This window comes from Armigeres subalbatus, chromosome 3 (assembly GCF_024139115.2).
Source record: "Armigeres subalbatus isolate Guangzhou_Male chromosome 3, GZ_Asu_2, whole genome shotgun sequence".
In the NCBI taxonomy this organism is placed as follows: domain Eukaryota; kingdom Metazoa; phylum Arthropoda; class Insecta; order Diptera; family Culicidae; genus Armigeres; species Armigeres subalbatus.
In genome coordinates this window covers 266,638,445-266,656,625 of record NC_085141.1, presented here as the reverse complement: position 1 = coordinate 266,656,625, position 18,181 = coordinate 266,638,445, and the positions used below count along the sequence as shown (strand labels likewise).

General features: G+C 36.7%; 1 protein-coding gene across 4 annotated transcripts in view; it reads left to right on the top strand.

The window, feature by feature from the left end:
• LOC134224096 (potassium channel subfamily K member 18) overlaps positions 1 to 18,181 on the top strand; it is an 89,664-nt gene that overhangs the window by 57,414 nt on the left and 14,069 nt on the right. Inside the window, exon 1 of one of the 4 annotated variants that reach the window (XM_062703333.1) lies at positions 6,199 to 7,048. The exons of the other annotated variants lie outside the window; for them this stretch is intronic. Coding sequence (XP_062559317.1) covers positions 6,651 to 7,048 — 398 coding nt within the window. The 5' untranslated portion in view covers positions 6,199 to 6,650. Of the gene's footprint in view, positions 1 to 6,198; positions 7,049 to 18,181 lie in introns of those variants that run through there. 4 annotated transcript variants of the gene reach the window in all.

Sequence of the window (18,181 nt, the reverse complement as noted above, 5' to 3'; positions counted from 1 at the left end):
TTGGCTTAGCTTGATCCACTAATGCATGAATTCACACTAAGTATAAGTCTAGATTTTTTTGTCGGCGACACACGCACTATTGGATCTAGTTTTTTTTTTATTTGCGTAGGTTTATTTAATCTTTCACAAAATCGTCAAAATTTTTAGATTTTTTTTTAATAATCCTTACTTCCTTTTTATTGGAATATATGCGGCTTAAGGAATTCATAAAGCAAACATTTAGCAAATGCACCACGCAAAAAAAAGTTCAAAAATTTCAAAAATATCCCATCTCGCTCAATAACGGATTTGCCAAGGGCGCTGGGAGTCCACGCTACGGCTCTGCGAACAACCTTTGAAGAAGGATTCTCCTGCTAGCCAGAGATGACAAATGACAAAATCAATCCACAGCGATGCTCATATTGGGGGACGCGGACGGGGTCATTCCACGGGAGTCGACGAAGCGCAAATCGAATGAAATTTCGTTGAATTCCCTCGATCCGATTACTCTGCACTACAGGATATGGGGCCCACACGAGGACAGCTTATTCCAGTGTACTGCGGACCAGGGCACAGTAGAGAGTTTTCAAGCAGTATATATCTTCAAACTCCTGAGCGTTTCGTTTTATAAACCCAAGCATTGCATACGCCTTGGCGGTTGTTGTAGTTATGTGCAAATTGAAGTTGAGCCTGGAATCTAGCTGGACGCCAAGGTCCTTGACGGTGCTGACTCTTGTGATACTGGCGGCAGACATATTATAATCGAAAACAGACGGACTTCTCGATCTACTAAGCGATATTACATTGGATTTTCTGACGTTGATTTCCATTCCATTTAGCGTGCACCAGTTTACCAATGCATCTACGTCAGCTGGAGGGCACAGCATTCTACCAAAGATGACACCACTCGAAAGAATTTCTAGTCATCAGCGAACATCGCTTTCGGGGATTCAATTGTGGTGCAAAGATCATTCACAAAAAGCACAAATATGGAGACGCATGGTACATTGTTTCAACAACTCCTTGTGGCTAAACATTTTGTAAGAAAATTCAAGGTTTATAATTATCTGCATACCAGTGAGACCATATTTGCTTCAAGTTATGGTCAAAAACAACATGGCCTGAGGTTGAGGTCCACTTTAAGTTTCACAGGGGCAATGACAAAATACGGAGGATTGGTCAGTTTGGTACGGTGGCCAGCTCTATTCGATTGGAGTCCAAAGAACGGACGATTCCCTGCCACGATGCGTCCTCGAATGTATCTGCGGGGTTTTCGTAGATCATCAGCTAGGCCAAGTAAAGTGAAAAGATTAACTTCTAACTTTCAATTTTGGTATAAATATTAAACTGAACCATTTTGACCGCAGTTCATGGCAGCTAAATAAAATTTCCATTTGAAATTAGAAATTTTCCATAAACAATTAGGAAATTGCCAATAAAAAAATCAGGGTAGGAGCAATAAATAATTATAAAATTTCCACAAATAAAACAAAATTTCCATAAACTATTAAGAACTTTCCACAAAACAAAAATAAATAAGCACTTTTAAAAGCAAAAATAGCAATTATAAAAGAAGAATTTTCCATAAAGAAATAAAAATGTTCCACGAAAAAAATACAAAATTTTCATAAATAAATCAATATTAGCAATAAACAATTACAAAATTTTCCACAAAATAAATATTTTTTTTCCATAAAAAAATAAAAAATTTCCACAAAATAATCAATAAAGAGCAATAAAAAAATAAGAAAATTTCCATTAAAAAATACAAGAAAGCAATAAAGCTGATGAAATTTTTTCATGAACTTTAAACGCTTTTAAAGAAGGGGTCATCTATGGAAAAAAAGCATGATTTCGTGGAAAATTTTTATTTTGTTATGGAAAAAATATATTTATTTTGTGGAAAATTTTGTTATTTTTTATTGCTAATATTGATTTATTTATGGAAATTTTGTATTTTTTTTTCGTGGAACATTTAATTTTTTTTATGGAAAATTCTTCTTTTATAATTGCAATTTTTGCTTTTAAAAGTGCTTTTTTATTTTTGTTTTGTGGAAAATTTTTAATTGTTTATGGAAATTTTGTTTTATTTGTGGAAATTTTATATTTATTTATTGCTCATACCCTAATTTCTTTATTGGCAATTTTCTATTTTCTTATGGGAATTTTCTAATTGTTTAGGGGGAGTATTTATTTTAGTCGCAGTTCATATTTTTCACACAGTGTTAAATCTTACCAAAAACGAAAAAATATTTTCGAAATATATATTTTTTGAAAATCTGTACTTCTCTCTAGTTAAATTATAGTTAGGGGTAATGACGGCTTTGGCAGGTTTTGTTCTATTATTGGCAGGGGGTTTTTTATGACTGATTATGATCAAATTTGGCCCAAACATTCTTTGCATATCAAAGAACATTGTGGCCAAATTTCATAAAATTCGGTCGACAAAAACCCCCTGCCAATAATAGAACAAAACCTGCCAAAGCCGTCTGTTCCCCTGTATAAAATTATATAATTATAAATAGTTCAAATAGAGAATAATGATGCAAATTGTCTCCTTGGATAAAAAAAAGTGCATATCTCGCACTTTGTTTCATAGGGGCGTAACTGTATTGATCGATTTCTCTTCGTCTATGTTTTCTTTTTATTATTGTACCGAATTACGCTAGTTTGTCGATGATTTTATGGTTTGGTGTGATAAAGGATGATTGTATCTTGCACCAGAATCAATAATCGCGGTTGTAGCTTTTGAAACAATTGAGTTATTAACAAAATATAAAATCGATTAAGAGAAATCGATCAATACAGTTACGCCCCTATGAAACTTAGCTCTAAAATAACAATTTTGAAACCAAATTTTCGTTTCCGGTGGAATCGCTAAAATACCCGAAACAAATTTACCTGTTCACGCCCGGTGTGTAGACAAAGAATCGCTGAAAGTTCTCATGAGCTGTTCTATGTATAGTAAGCTAAAGCAATTTATTGTATTAATAATATATTATAAATGGTTTCAACAAATTAAGATGTTTGTGAGTTGAACAAACACTAAAAACCTGGTCTAGAAATAAAGTGAGTTTTAAATAATATAAAGGAAGCGTTCCAAATAATTCTCTGCCAACAGCTCCGGTACACGCAACATCTTCTAATTTCGAACATACATCGTATCGCACGCCCTCCACCATCTTACGTGTCGTACAACATTCTACGCTGTATCACATCCCACTAGCTGAAATGAGCTGCGACACTTCGGAAAAATCATATGTTTTCCTTCTAGTAGAAACACACGAGTCTTCCTCTAATAGGTGTGCGCCAAAGCGAGCCCCACCAGTTTCACGCACACAAGCTTCCTATCCTACTCGGAAAACTGTTGAATGGCCACATTTCTGTTTACTGCATTGCACCAAATCTACACATTTACCACATCTGTATGATTATATGGAGAACCAAAAATCAAAACAAACTGAGATTTGCACATTTCGTCTGTAGTATGAAAAGTCGAAATGAGAATCAATGTCGTATTCATTCAAATGGGATTACATTATTACGTTTTACTAAAGCTTAAATATAAACACAAAATATGCACTTAACCAAGCTTCGATATGCACATACAATATTGCAGTCGAACGAATAAATTGCACTCGATTGACGCACTACTATCGAGTCTAGTTTGCGAAATCAATTCGCTACATGGTGCGTTATTAGAAAAGAAAAAATATATTCCAACAGCATAAAAATTACTGTAAAAGTGGTTATTCAAACTAATTAAAATTTTATAACATTAAACATATTAATATTGAGTACGCCTTCACTGGAGTCGCTTTTCGCGTAAGTTTTTTTTTTTCGCACTTTTGAAATAAATAGGAGATTATTTTCAAATTTTAAATCTTGATAGTGAACATTACACCCGGTTCTTTTTTTACACGGGTGGGTTTTAGATGATTACGACCTAGCGTTGATGAAACTATGAGTTAACCCCATGAAAAAATTCACAAAAAATCAAAGAAAATTCAGGTTACCACCAAAAAACTGTGAAAAATCAGGTTAACCGGGGAATTAAAGAATACCTACCGTGTAAAAAATATTGGCCAACAACTTCCATATTATAACAATGATAACTGGTAATAGCACGAGTTTGTACGGAATGTGCATACTAGTTTTTGGGCAATAGAAGCCATGCAATTCAGAGATGCAATTCCTGATCAAAATAACTGGCTTTACAATTGGTGCTTTAATGATCATTATACAATTTGAATGGATTTGATAATAGTAGTTTGTGCAACTAGTTGCAAAAAGATGATTTTTTCAGCACGAGTTGTACGTTCATCCAACGAGGTTGGATAAATACTACGAGTGCTGAAAAAATTGAGTTTTGCAACGAGTTGCACACGCTAGTTTTTGCAATGACGAAAAATGAGCTTTGTTATGATAAATCTGTACCAAAATAGTAAAGATCGATTTACTCCACATGATAATTCTTGCCAATAAATAATGTTGCTGCAGAGAACAATCAGATTCTATGTTATCATACCGCATCGCATAGCTCTACAAGCCTTGAAGCGATAGATGAACTCGTCTTCGGAAAATTCTTATGTTTTGTCCATCAAACTATTTCATTTATTACGCGACGCAGAGAATACACTATCTGAACACTATCCCAAGCTAATTCAGCAAAATGTAGTCATGTAACTACTGTTCCGATGTTGGATTTTCATTATAGCACCCAAATGAGTGCTATAATGAATATTATGCAACCCATTTGAGTTGCATAATGTTCATTAAAGCACCCATTTTGTTGGTATGGAAAAGTAGGCCGTTTTATCACTCAAAGACGAACTGTAAACCAGGTATTATGATCAGGAATTGCAAAAAATATAATTTGACACGATGACATGAAATCTGATTGTTTTCGGCAGCAACATGATTTGACACGAATGATTGTGTAAAGTAAATCATCTTTTTGCAAATAGTTGCATAAGCTACTATTAACTGTTTTACATTTCTTTTTCATGCCCTATAGGGTAAAACGACCCATTATGGAGGGGTTAAGCACCGTGTCAAAACAGAATTGATTACAAAAATTCTTCAAAATTTACCTGTTGGTCGATTTCCACATTGTAGTAGTTGAATAGGATGCTCGTTAAGTATAGTTTCCTAAATATTACGTCAATTGTGCTGTACTTATGTTGTTTTGTTTTTATCACAATAAAAACAAACTACCGCAATAATAGGACGCAGTTGCCTATCGTTGCGATATTTTTTGAAGGTCAGTCCTATTGATGCGGTATTGCATGTAATTCTTATGGGGAGCGATACCGCAACAATAGGACCTTAGCACTACCGCAATAATAGGCTCAAAGGATTCAAATTTTTAACGAAAAATGTTGATTTTTCATCATTTTGAACGGAATTTTGTCAAATAAAAGCTATTCTAGTCGTTGATCCGAAGAGTTTTAGCGTACCCACAATTGTTTTCAATGGTATTATATCCAGAACGGACTACTTTAACACTACCGCAACATTAGGGCATACCACAACGATAGGACGTTTTACCCTATAATGGATGAAAATGACATCAATATCACTACTTATAACATAAATTCGATTTTGTTATTGTTGAACGATACAGCCCCCCACAGTCAAGAGTCAAACACATTTATAAGCCACTTTGGTATAGAAAAAGCTGACAGGCCAGATAAGAATGCTACAGATTTTAATGCATTCTAATATCACATTATGGTTAATACTTATTAAACGAGTAATTCTCAGTTTAGAATAGTTTTTCGACTTATTTTTCATTAACAATAGCGCCCTATGATTCCATTCACTTTAATGAAAATCTATGTCCTTCCTTCGTCATAGAAAAAGCTATTATTTGTGTATTTTTATTTTATTACAGCAACATCAGAATTTGTTATTTTTGCTCTAAAATTGTAGACAACTTCTAAATCTGATATAATTCCGCTTGTAATCATGATATTCATATTATCTGTAAAGATATATCTTTAATTTCAGAATAACTAAATTCATCAGTTCCATTCTAATATTTACCCATACTGTGCAGCGCTAAATACCCTCTTTTCCAATGCACAGAAAATTCTCAAAAGGCAAACATCAACCAACATTACTGCCGGCATTTCTCTCGCTTTCTGAATAATACCCTCTACTAACGCGCGCTGCAGCAACGATTGCCTGGCAGTATGTCGGTGGCGATGGATATTTTCGTTATTTTTAGCTCTTTTCGCTCACAATTTTCCGAGCAGCGGTCCTGAACGGTCCGGCTCCGTAATTTGCTAGGCGACTGCGAGAAAAATTTTTCGATTCTATTTGCCCTTAAATGGGCTAAGTGAAGGCACGATCTCGGTTCAATCAGCTGATGCATTTTCGAAAATAATAATCGTTGATTGGTGGAGTGATAAACGTGGCTGGACTTCAAACGACAACGACCATGTGTGGCAGCTCTTGGAAAGGGTGAAAATACTTTCCCCGTGAACGAACATCAAAAATAAAACGGAAAATCAGAAGGAAATGTGATACTGTGTGTATATAAGTGAGAAAGTTTAAAATTATTTTAGGTGCTAAAACGGTGACTGAGCATCTGTGGTTCGTGACATCAGTGAACGGTGACGGCATCGCATGGTTCGCATGAATTAGAACATCCTAAACGGTAGAAAATGGATCCCAAATCGGATGTTCCTGTGGTGGCCCGACGGCGAAGGAAAGTGGCTCGTCAGCTGCGTGAGTCAACGCCGGATCCATCGCAGAGGGGGGCAGTCACCGATGGAAGCCAAAGTCAAGTATCAGATGATCAAAGTGGATCGGAGGGTAGAAGCACCGGTCAGAGCACAGTGGAGTCGAGTCCCCGTAGCTCGGTAAAAAGTAAGAAAAGTTTTATCGAACGAGCAATGGAATACAGCAGCCATCATAACAAAATCCTCAGCAGAAAGGACAAAAAGCTGACGGTTGTAGCAGCGAGAAGCCGATCGGTACCGCGCGACAGCGAGGAGGTTCCCAGCAGTCCGGAGATTTTCTCGTTGCTACGTCGTGCCAAGAAGAGTTTGTCTTCGTCGCGGTATGTTTGTCAAGCTATGTGACTACAATTATACTGCCATTGACGATATGGTGGTGACGATTACGGAGACTATTCGAGACATTTGACACGCGACTTGACCAGACAGCTAGGTGACATGACCGGGTGAAATTATTTGGCACCTTTTGGTGACTACGTAGAAAAAATTTGGCAACCTATCAGCAAAAACTGTGTTTGTTTATGAAAACGCGGAATGCCGTTTTCAAAATTACTTATTCATTTGGTTCGTTTGTTCGCTAAAATAACTCAACGGATTCGAAAGACTTGGTAAATAATTACTCAAAATCACTAAATAGTAAAATAAAGTATTAAATATAATGCACCATGAAATTATATAGCATATAGTAGAAACAAGAGAGATCATGGATTTTGGAGGATTCTTAGCCTTTTTCAGTGTTTTTCTTCGGAAAGTCATAAGGCTATGTATTTACCGTTATGAGCATTTCGATAGAGGGAATATTCTTTTTTGCGCCTATACACTGCGTAGTGCGTACCCCGTGTAAATGTCGGTGAGATTAAAATCAGTTCGTGTTTTTTAAATGACTAGTTAAGCTTCTCCAAACCCTTCAAGTGTTGTTGGTAAAACATGACACAGTCCCGGTGGTCAACGTCAACCAAATACTAGGAACAAGCGCACATTATTGGTTTCTGCGGCAGATTTGTGAACAAATTTCGACTTTCCGATTGAACACGATAGGGTAAAGTACCCAACCCCTAACCAATAGTGGACCCTTCAGCCGTTTTTACATTATTACAGTACAATGTTGATATTTTGCTATGAAATTTTATTGGGAGAACCTACCTTACAGTCCCATGATTTGATTACTACATGTATTGGAAATACTATTTAAAGTAAAATTATAGGATTTTTTACAATTCTATAAAAAAAACACGAGTGTGTCCATTATAGGAATATTTTGGGCGGTCCACAATAGGGAAGAACGATGTCCCGAAACGGAACATGAAAGCAATTTCCAATTATGGACTCCCAGAGGCAAATTCAGTCAGACTTTAAAATGCTTATTTCAACGAATAACGTCGTATATTTGATTGTTTTGTGTATGTATAGTAAAGAGGAGAATTTGTTATTAGATATCAAGCAGAATTATTATGTTGAAAATGTCTACTCCTTAAGACAGGAAGAGCCAAATTCCGATACTAGGGGTCAACTATTGGGTATTTTACCCTAATTTTCGAGAGTTTCCATCAAGGAAGGTTTCGATCATTTGGTACTTTTGGTTTGATAATTTAGTACTTTGTAATTACATCACAGAGCCTGAATTTCGAATATGTTTGTATGGTGAAGTTTAGGCAAAACTTTTGACGTAGGACTACGTCTGTGTTTTCTATATTGGGGTACACTTTACGATTGCGAAAATCGGGGACCGTCACGAAAATATGATAGACTTTAAACTTTAATATCTAAGCCGTTTCTCGATGGATTTTAAATTATTTTTTTTGACCATTCGATCAAGGATGAGTCAACGCTTCTTTGTATTTATTTTAAAATACTGATTTTTAACTATTTATTATCGATAATTGATAAAAAGTTTAGAAATAGGTGAACTAACCAATCACGTACATGCATCACTAGCACAGACATCAAAAATCAATCACTTGCGGGTTTGGATCTAATCCTCAGTTTAAACAAGATTTCACGCATAGCAGACGCATCAAAGCGATCGTAGCGAAGCGGACACAGCATCACGGAGGCGCTAATAACATTTTCAAAGAAAATCCATCGCATTGGTGGTGGTGCCCGATGTGTTGCTGCAGATTATTCAACCTCAACGAACCATAATTTCATATGGAGAAAAGGTTGACCATAAAAATAGCACTGTGGCGTTCCCGCACCGCCAGTGCCGATGCTGAAAATTTATTACAAATTGTGGTGTCAGTTAGTTGGAAAGGAACAATGAAAAAAAATGGTTCTTTTTAGGACCAACATTTTATGAAAAGAAAGAGTTAATTGCGAAAATGGACTGTTTCGGTGACATCGGGTTTGGCGTGGTAGTTTGGTTGCTGTAAGTGATTCCATCCATTCAAATTCACTACATCATCTCTCTCCGACGCGCTATCAAATTCGCTATTTACGATTGAGTTTTGCACTTTGAAGAAAGTTTATTTCGGATAGTCGGATCAACCTTCTTTCGTATAAAATCAATGAAAACGCCACCTCAGTGGAAACTATCTACAGCAACCACTCATCGGTGAACGTCGCTCGGACAGACAGATACCGAAAGATAATGTTTTGTAATATGAAGAAACTTCGTCTTGAGTCAAATTTCTGTTGTCATTCCTCGCAACAATGCATCTTAGATAAACAACATCTCATAACCAAATTGAGAATCTTGCGAGAAAGTTTCATTGGATTCTTGGAATTTATCATTCTCCGAACGGTCCGTTGTCTGTAGAAACCCGATAGAAATGGCTCGCGCGCGTCTTAAAGCAGCTTTCTTATATCTAATGAAGTAATTCCATTAACCCCGCCCCTTCATTAATCGTTATGAGTGCACATTATATTTACACCCATATCAGCTGGGCTTACGGGTTGAATTTAATAAATAAAAAAAAACTGCTGTTCGGCGCGCGCGAGCCATTTTGATCGGGATTCCACACAGCAGCACGAAGTGGGTGGCAGTGTGGCAATGCTGCAAATTTATTTCAACCTTTGGAGGCTTAGCGAAAAATCATCAAGTGGCGGTCGGACAGTTGAATCGCGAGGTGTCGACAAGCGATTGGATGCAGTTAGTTATTGGAATGGGAATTGGGAAAAGAAAATTGGTTCTTCTCAGGACCAACATTTTATGAAAAGAAAGAGTTAATTGCGAAAATGGACTGTTTCGGTGGCATAGGGTTTGGCGAGGTAGCTTAGTTGCTGTTGGTGATTCCATCCATTAAAATTTACTGCATCATCTCCCTCCGACACGCTATCAAATTCGCTATTTACGATTGAGTTTTGCACTTTGAAGAAAGTTTATTTCGGATAGTCGGATTAACCTTCTTTTGTATAAAATCAATGAAGACGCCACCTCAGTGGAAACTATCTACAGCAACCACCCATCGGTAAACGTCGCTCGGACAGTCAGATGCCAAGAGATAATGTTTTGTAATATGAAGAAACTGAGTATTCTAACAGTAATCTGCTAGAATTGGAAATGAACTATAGATATAGAGCTCGTTTCCTACATCCAATTAGAAATTCCATCAGTTACCTTCTCCTATCTATCACATTGGCAGCTCGTTAACCAAGACGGACCTCTGCCTCTCCAACCTAACCCAGAAATTCTAACAAATTCCGCATGAACTCGTGGCAAGTGCAGAGGTATATTCGGCTTGCAGTGGGCGAGTGATTGCATCATCATTTCCTCCCCCTTCCCTACATTGACTTGCATTCTGACGTGGAAGGCGCCAGTATGACCTAACAAATGAGATCACCAGTACTTGTACATTGAAGATGTGTGCTAGTCCCAAGCAAACATCTGTTGGTTCCCTGTGCAAGAACAGCTGATCTGGTCATAATGGAGTAGCAACTACGAGCAGTCAATCAAGCTCAAGTTCAAGCTCAAGCTGATTGCGCTATTCAAATTAATTCATGAAAAAAAGTTACTTAGGTCCTTTTGAAAAGTTAAGCGAGATTTGATTGCGAGAGTTTCTGCAGAAAAGGTCGAAGTGAGCCATGCTGTGAATCGGACGTATATTTTTCTCGCGCGTCAAATTTTGTTCAATCCGTAAGTGAAAAAAACCAACTTCAATTTTCCTGCAAGCAAATTCTACTGATGGAAGTTTTATCAAAATAAGAAAAGTTAATCGTTTTATGTGGAACATTTGATATGCAAAACTATTATTTCTGGATGGAGAGACGGTGAAACATTTACTGAAGATGCGACAAGATGCCACTCCATAACGATGTTGTTTCCGAAAATACAATTGGCGGTATCCTGAAGTTTGTTAAGTACTTTTACTTTTATTTATATATTATATTACTATTTAAATCGTAGGGGAATATGGGGAGACTTGACCTGTTTTACCAAGAACCGTAGGAGATTTTCCTGGTGTATTTTTTAATAGATGCTTAAGACAGATGATCGATTTGACTAGCTCCTTTTTTGTATGGCAACCGTACTAATTTTACAAGATTTTACGGTTTATGTGATTCGAACCTCCTAGAGATCTTTTTAGTGGTCACAAAAAAATTGAACGGCTTCTCCTTACATTGACTAGATGATATCATTTTTTCACAGCGAACTATTTAAAATATACAAACTTATCTGTACTAATGAAAATTTCAACATTCCTTCGCAATTTTAGGATTGAGTTGTTAACTCGATATGGGGACATTAGTCGCCAGTAGTACAATTTGGTGAAAAGATTTATAAAATATATGAAATTCGTTTTATTGAGTTTAATTTTCAAAAAAGGCTTAACCCTTAAAGGCGCAAGGCGATTTTTTTTTTAAATCATCGAAAGTATTTTCAGCGTAAACTACCATTAAAATTATTAACATTAAACGTATTTTCGGTTTGTTGTTTTAAAACAACATTGCGCATTTAAGGGTTAAAAGAGTATTGGCTAAGGGAATATCAAAAAATGGGATCCCCAAATTGTAAGACTATATGTCTATGTAAGACTAGTCTATGTATTTCGGAAATAAAAAATCGGACAGATTTGTACTTTTATTAAAGCTTGAAGAGAGATCAATTCGCCGCGAATGTTCTTAAATTAGATTTTATCAATATTTCAAAACAGTCGACAGTGTATCAACAACAATTTACATACCGCATATCAGTGAGTCTGTGTTAAAATCTCGTAAATTTGTTCAGTTTTGATTGTGCTATGACGTTAAAGAGACGAGCGGACCAAGTTTCCTTAGTATCCCCTACAGTAAGTCTAGAAACCTTAGCATTGATATGAGATTCCCTTTGATAAAGCAAAGTAACTAACAGTGTTATCAAACCACACCGAGATGTAAAAGCACCATACACGAATAGAGATACTTACAATACATTCTAAAGATTTTGTGACAAGCTTTCTGCCCTTTCTGGTGAGTCCGCATCTGATCGTGTTTCCTTCAATACGCAGAACGATCGCGCGATCTTTTAAATAATTTGTTCTACTTTGTACGGATGAGTAAATTAATCAATAAGTTTTTCTTACATCGCACAGATCAATCGCGCGGTCATCCAAATTATTTGTTCTGCGCTACGCGGTCAGTAATTTAATTAATTAGTACACGTTCGATTATGAGTTTATTTAACTTCGATCAAAATACACGCTACACCCGGCATACCGTTTACCAAAACGAACCCTGCTACACTCCCTACCCCATATATCCAACATCCCTGTGATTCCTCGTGGAAATGCAGATGACTCGTCGGCTTCCATTAAAGCGAGTATCACGTCAACATTTTCCTACCTATTCCCTAATTGACCTGCACTCGGACACGGCCGGCGTCGGTATTGCCTTAATTTTTGGTTACCAGTTCTTACACATTGAGGATGATGTTAGTCCCAAACATCATCTGTTGGTTCTCTGTGTAATTACAGCTGACCTGGCAATAACGGAGGAGCAACCGTGGGCGGTCAATAATGCTCATGCTCACGCTCATGTTCAATTTATGCATATTCTATGTCGAACGAATATCTAGTCTATATTCGGCAAAAGCTTTCTGAAAGTCAGAACTGATGTCGAGTTGCTTTTGGGTCTAGGTCCGCCAACATAAAGCAAGGTTTTTTTATTAAGTACCAATTTGCTACAAAGAACCTTACAACTGACTAAAAACTATATTTTACAATAAACACATATATTGTATTGTTTTAAAAACATTTCTTTGTTATTCCATTTTTTGACACTAATTTGGCTTTTCAGATTGCCTATACTCCCATCTGTATGGCTTTTGGTACAATATGTTATCGTCTCCACTGTCAACCATAAAGCTGCTTTATATTTACAGTTTTTATTTGCAATGCCACATTGAAGTAAATCTAACGTGTCATTTACCCTAATGTTGAATTTGTTGCTAATCCCACGATTTAACCAGTTCCAAATATGTTCAGTGTCAACAGTGTCGATTCTTCCACAAGAATCACAAGTTGGCGAATTAGTCCCTCGTACTTTGTGCCTATATAACTTTTCTATACACGGAATGGTATCCCTAAATACAAAAAATAATGTTGATCTGGATTCACTAGTTAGAAAATTTTGGCTTACGTTTTCATAAATCGCTTCCCAATGGTAATTTGGATTTTTCTCCTGCTGTTTTATTTAAATATTTAGATTAGTTGTTAATCCATACTAAATTTGTTTGCTAGTTTTGAGATTCATTTCGTTAAATGTTGATGCTTGTTCAATCCATGCACGTGTGTTTCTGGACAAATCTTTGTTCAAAGCTTGTCTTATTATGAAATCATCAGTTGTACCATTTTTACTCGAACAAAACAAGCTTTTGATGGAAAGAGCTTTAGATTTAGATTCGACATCTGTTAATGAGAGACCACCTTTGACTACTGGAGCGTACAGCTCATTCCGCTCCACCTTATAGAAAAATTCTTTCCATATAAAATTTCCACACTTTTTTCTAAGTATGGCGATGTGTTTGTTATCAGGCGGTATAATTTGTGAAACATACACGCTTAAAATCAATAACACAGAGATGTGTTTGCATCACACAAAACGGACCTAATGCGGAACATCCCCTAGATGAGCGATAGTTACACAGCCATAAAAATAGCTCGTGTGGCTTTATTGAAGCTTGGATTTCAATATTTTCAACAGTATTTGGTTCCTCATGAAACAAGGAATCTGTACAAACGTTTACGTGTTGAAAAGGACCGTTATCACGACCGTACGAGGCATTTTTGTGCCTGTGTAACTGTCGCTCATCTAGGGGATGTTCCACATTAGGTCCGTTTTGTGTGATGCAAACACATCTCTGTGTTATTGATTTTAAGCGTGTACCACAATTTTGAAAGCACATATATATTTAGAATCCATATTTTTTGAACGAAGTTAAGTTTTCTGCTGAATTGTAGTGCTAAGCTATAAGTAATGTTTTGTATCAAGTCTTCGTAATTAAAATCTATCATATCTGCAAATTTTTCTGAGAATTTAACTCCTAAAATCTTCAAGTTTTTTGCTTCAGTTATCAACTGCGGACCGAGAAGGCAATTGTTAAGTCTCAAATATTTTGATTTTTGGAAATTTATTTTGATTCTGGAGAATATACTGAAGTAATTTGTCAATTCCAATGCAACACTAAACTCCGCATCATTTCTTAGCTTAGCTTAGCTTAGACTGACTGTACATATCAATGGTTGCTACTCCGTGATTGATCAAAACTGGTGCAAATTGCACTACGATCCAAGTGAATAGTGGTTGGGATTTACCAACTATTCTCGAAGTGCACGTTTCAGCAGCTCGCAAATGTTGATCAATAACGGCGCCGGCCAAGTCCTTACAGTCAGTTGGGAAAGGGAGGAAATGTGAGGGTGTGGTAATTGTTGCTACTAGAGACCGAGAATACCTCTGCATCTCCACATTTACCACGGGAAGGAAGTAGTGTTAGTTGGGTGGGGTAATCAGTAACATAGATCGGGATTCACCATGGAAAGTGATGTGACCTATGAAACTTCTACACAGCAGTATTAGCTAGAGATGGGCAAAACGGATCACTTTAATGAACGGGTCAGATCTGGGTCATTCATTCTAATGATCCGGATCTTTCAACCAGGTCGGATCCTTAGAACAAAACGCAAGAAGAATGCAAAATAGTGAAACGTTTGTCATTCAGGCTCACACTTTTGAACCGTACTGACAATAACTTCACCCTTTCTTGTTTAGAAGCGTATGGATTACAAACAATGGACTTTTTATTTTATTATTTCCTTACAAATAATTATATAGTTTGCTGATCTGGTGATCCGGATCTTTTAAAAAATGATCCACGAGCCATTCACTCACTTTAAAGATCCGGATCTTTTTAACGGTTCCGGATCTGAACGCCCATCTCTAGTATTAGCATTTCCTTAATTTGTTCAATTGTTCATTCTTCGCGAGAATAAACAATCAATCGCTCAAAGTGAGCGATTGTTCATTTGAATTTCGGATTAGGCGCCCGCGTTATCATTTTATTAACGTAAGAAAAGTAAAAAAGAGACGGGATTAAAATTGAAGATAATTTATAGTAATCGAAAGCTTATGTTATTCAGCAACCCTTATTTTATCTCTATTTGACGTTAAGTAAGAATGTAAATTTACGTTCATTTTACATGTCGTTTATTTTGCATTACTTTCGCGCGCGTGTGTGTCACTTGCCTTGACCAGTATACCGTAATCAGGATCTCACTGGTATCAATCCTGATGTGCCGGTTGGCACTCGTGTTGGGCTTGTGCGCTTTGAGCGGCACACGGTCGCTTCCCAGTCTACATAAAATCGCACATGGTGCAATACAAGATGCTAAATTGGAGACGATATACATACATGTTGTGTGGAAAAGTACCTCTATCGCCTGCACTTCAGCATCCTACACGACACCATATACGTTCATGTGTTGACTGGGTTTGATAGGGCCTGCTTATGGACACATGCAGCTTTTTGTAGAGGTTTAACAGAGCCCACTGTCAAACCCCACCACATCCTAGGCAGGCCCCCTAACTCGCAGTGGCCATGGGGAGGGGTCGTCAAGCCCTTGGACATAGTCCCTGCTGCCCCTACACTAAACTCCGCATCATTTCTTATAAAAATATTCAAATCATCCGCATATGCAATAATTCTTATGAAAACATCATTGACTAATACACCTTTAATGTTTTTATCTATCATTCTAAGCAAAGGTTCGATATACAAAGCGAACAGAGCCATACTCAATGGGCATCCTTGCCTCACAGAGCATTCAACTGGAAACGAGCTTGTTAAAAAACCATTGAATAATACTTTTGAGGTTGCATTTCTGTACAACTTTTGAAGGCAGTATTTAAATATTTCAGGAAACTCAAATTTCTTCAAAATCGCCCAGAGAAAATTGTGGTCAACGCGATCGAAAGGTTTTTCTAAGTCTATGGACATTATAACACCTTTGAAGTTTCTACATTTGTTTGCTTTAATAATGATGTTTCTAAGCAGTGTAAGATTGTTGACAGAAGAGCTATTTTCAATGCTTGCAGCTTGTCCAGGTCCCAATAATTTATCCATGATAGGTTTCATTCTGTTACATAGAATCTTTACAAAAGATTTATAGTCACTGTTAAGCATACTTATAGGTCGTTTGTTATCTAGACTAAAACTATCGCCTTTTTTCGGAATTAGTGCTATTATACCAGAAGAGAACAGACCGGGAGCGTATTCACCTTCGACATAATAAGCATTGAATAGTACCACCATTTCATTTTTAAGCAAGTCAAAAAACGTTTCGTAAAATCCGTAATTAACACCATCCGGACCCGGAGAACTATTTTTGGAAGCCTCTTTAATCGCTTGTTCAATTTCCCCAATCTCAATCGGTTTAGCTAATTGTTGCTTGTCAATTTCCGTCAGATGTTTATCAAGAGGGTCTAGAACGTTATTGAAATCACCTGGACAAGAATCGTTGTTGTTTTTAAATTTGTCTTTGCATTTGCATTTGCAATATTGCATTTTTCAAACTCGAGGGATTGGTCAACTTCAATTTTAGCATTTTTGAGTAAGATGAACGATTAATGAAAGAAGTAACATGAAAGAATGAAAGTTTTTCGTCGGAATGCAAGGAATGTGATCACAAAAACATTTATAGTAGAAACTTTTTTCTCGTGTTATCTGTTGATTCAAATGAAACGAATCTCCTAATTCCGTTTTTCAGATCATTGTTCCACCAGAAACTGATGTTTTGAAATGAGTGTCTATTTTTTAACTGGATGTACACTGATTTAAATTTATCCTGAATTTCCCTGTCATAAATCAAACTGGAGTTTAGTTTCCAGTAACCTCTCCCATATAAACTTATTTGTTCACTCCTTTTTACCCCCATGGTCATAACCGATAGCGATAGTTTCGACTTTCTTAACCTGTTCAATGAAAGCTTTCGACCCGTAAATTCTATCAAGTCTTGATTTTGAATCACCTCCCACAAAAGTAAAACATCGATTCAAGTTTTTCGAAAGCTCTACATCCGACAGCTCAAGTCCACTAACCAGTTTTTTTAGTCCAGCACATATATTTTTAGTTGTTCCCAGGGAATCAATATTCGAGCAACGCCTAACAATATACCCTTTGTCGTCAACAAAGTTTGTTACTGACAAACACACCTAGCGACAAACCTTTATCAGAACCCGAACACAATATGACAAGAATCATTTGCCTTGCCTGCTCTTATATTTCCGAGAATACGATGCTAATATTGTAACCATTGTTGGATTCTCGAATATTTCCATAAAAGCAGAAACTATGATAGCATAAAACCGAAATTTGCTCTAGAAATAATGCAAAATAACGGGATGAAAAGTTAGCAACAAGATTGTCTTCTTTTTTGTTGCTGACAAAATTTTTCGGATCTTTGTCATTATTATCTCCGACAAAAACAAAGCTTTGTCGTTGGTTCTCTTTTGTCGCTTGTTTCGCAAGCGAATTTCAGAAAAATTGATTCCCTGGAACTGTTGAATCTTGTCTATCAAGTATGCAGTTGAAGTCCCCAAGAAAAACATTCTCTCTGAACTCACCAATGTGTATCATCATATTCTCAGTGAACAGAATGTCTCTTTCTCGTTTATACTTCGAGCCTGAATGCGCATAGACGTTAACAAAGTTCACTCCCTCAATCACAACCGATGTAATCCGACCGTTAGTGTTCAATACCAGATTTGAGTATTCGATATTAGTGCGTACTAAAACACCCGTCCCCTTCCCGTCATCACTAATATTCACTATTGATGTGTGTGTCGGCAAGAAAGAGAAGTTCTCAAACGTAACTTCTTGCATGAAGATAACATCAAGATCGTTATTCTACACAAAGTCGTCTCATCTAATCGACTTCACATATCTAAACATCTAATAGACTTCAGATTGATCGTAGCAATTTTTCGAATGTATGACATCAGATTCACGTCAGAGGGCCACTTATTCACACTCACGATGAGTTCCCCGT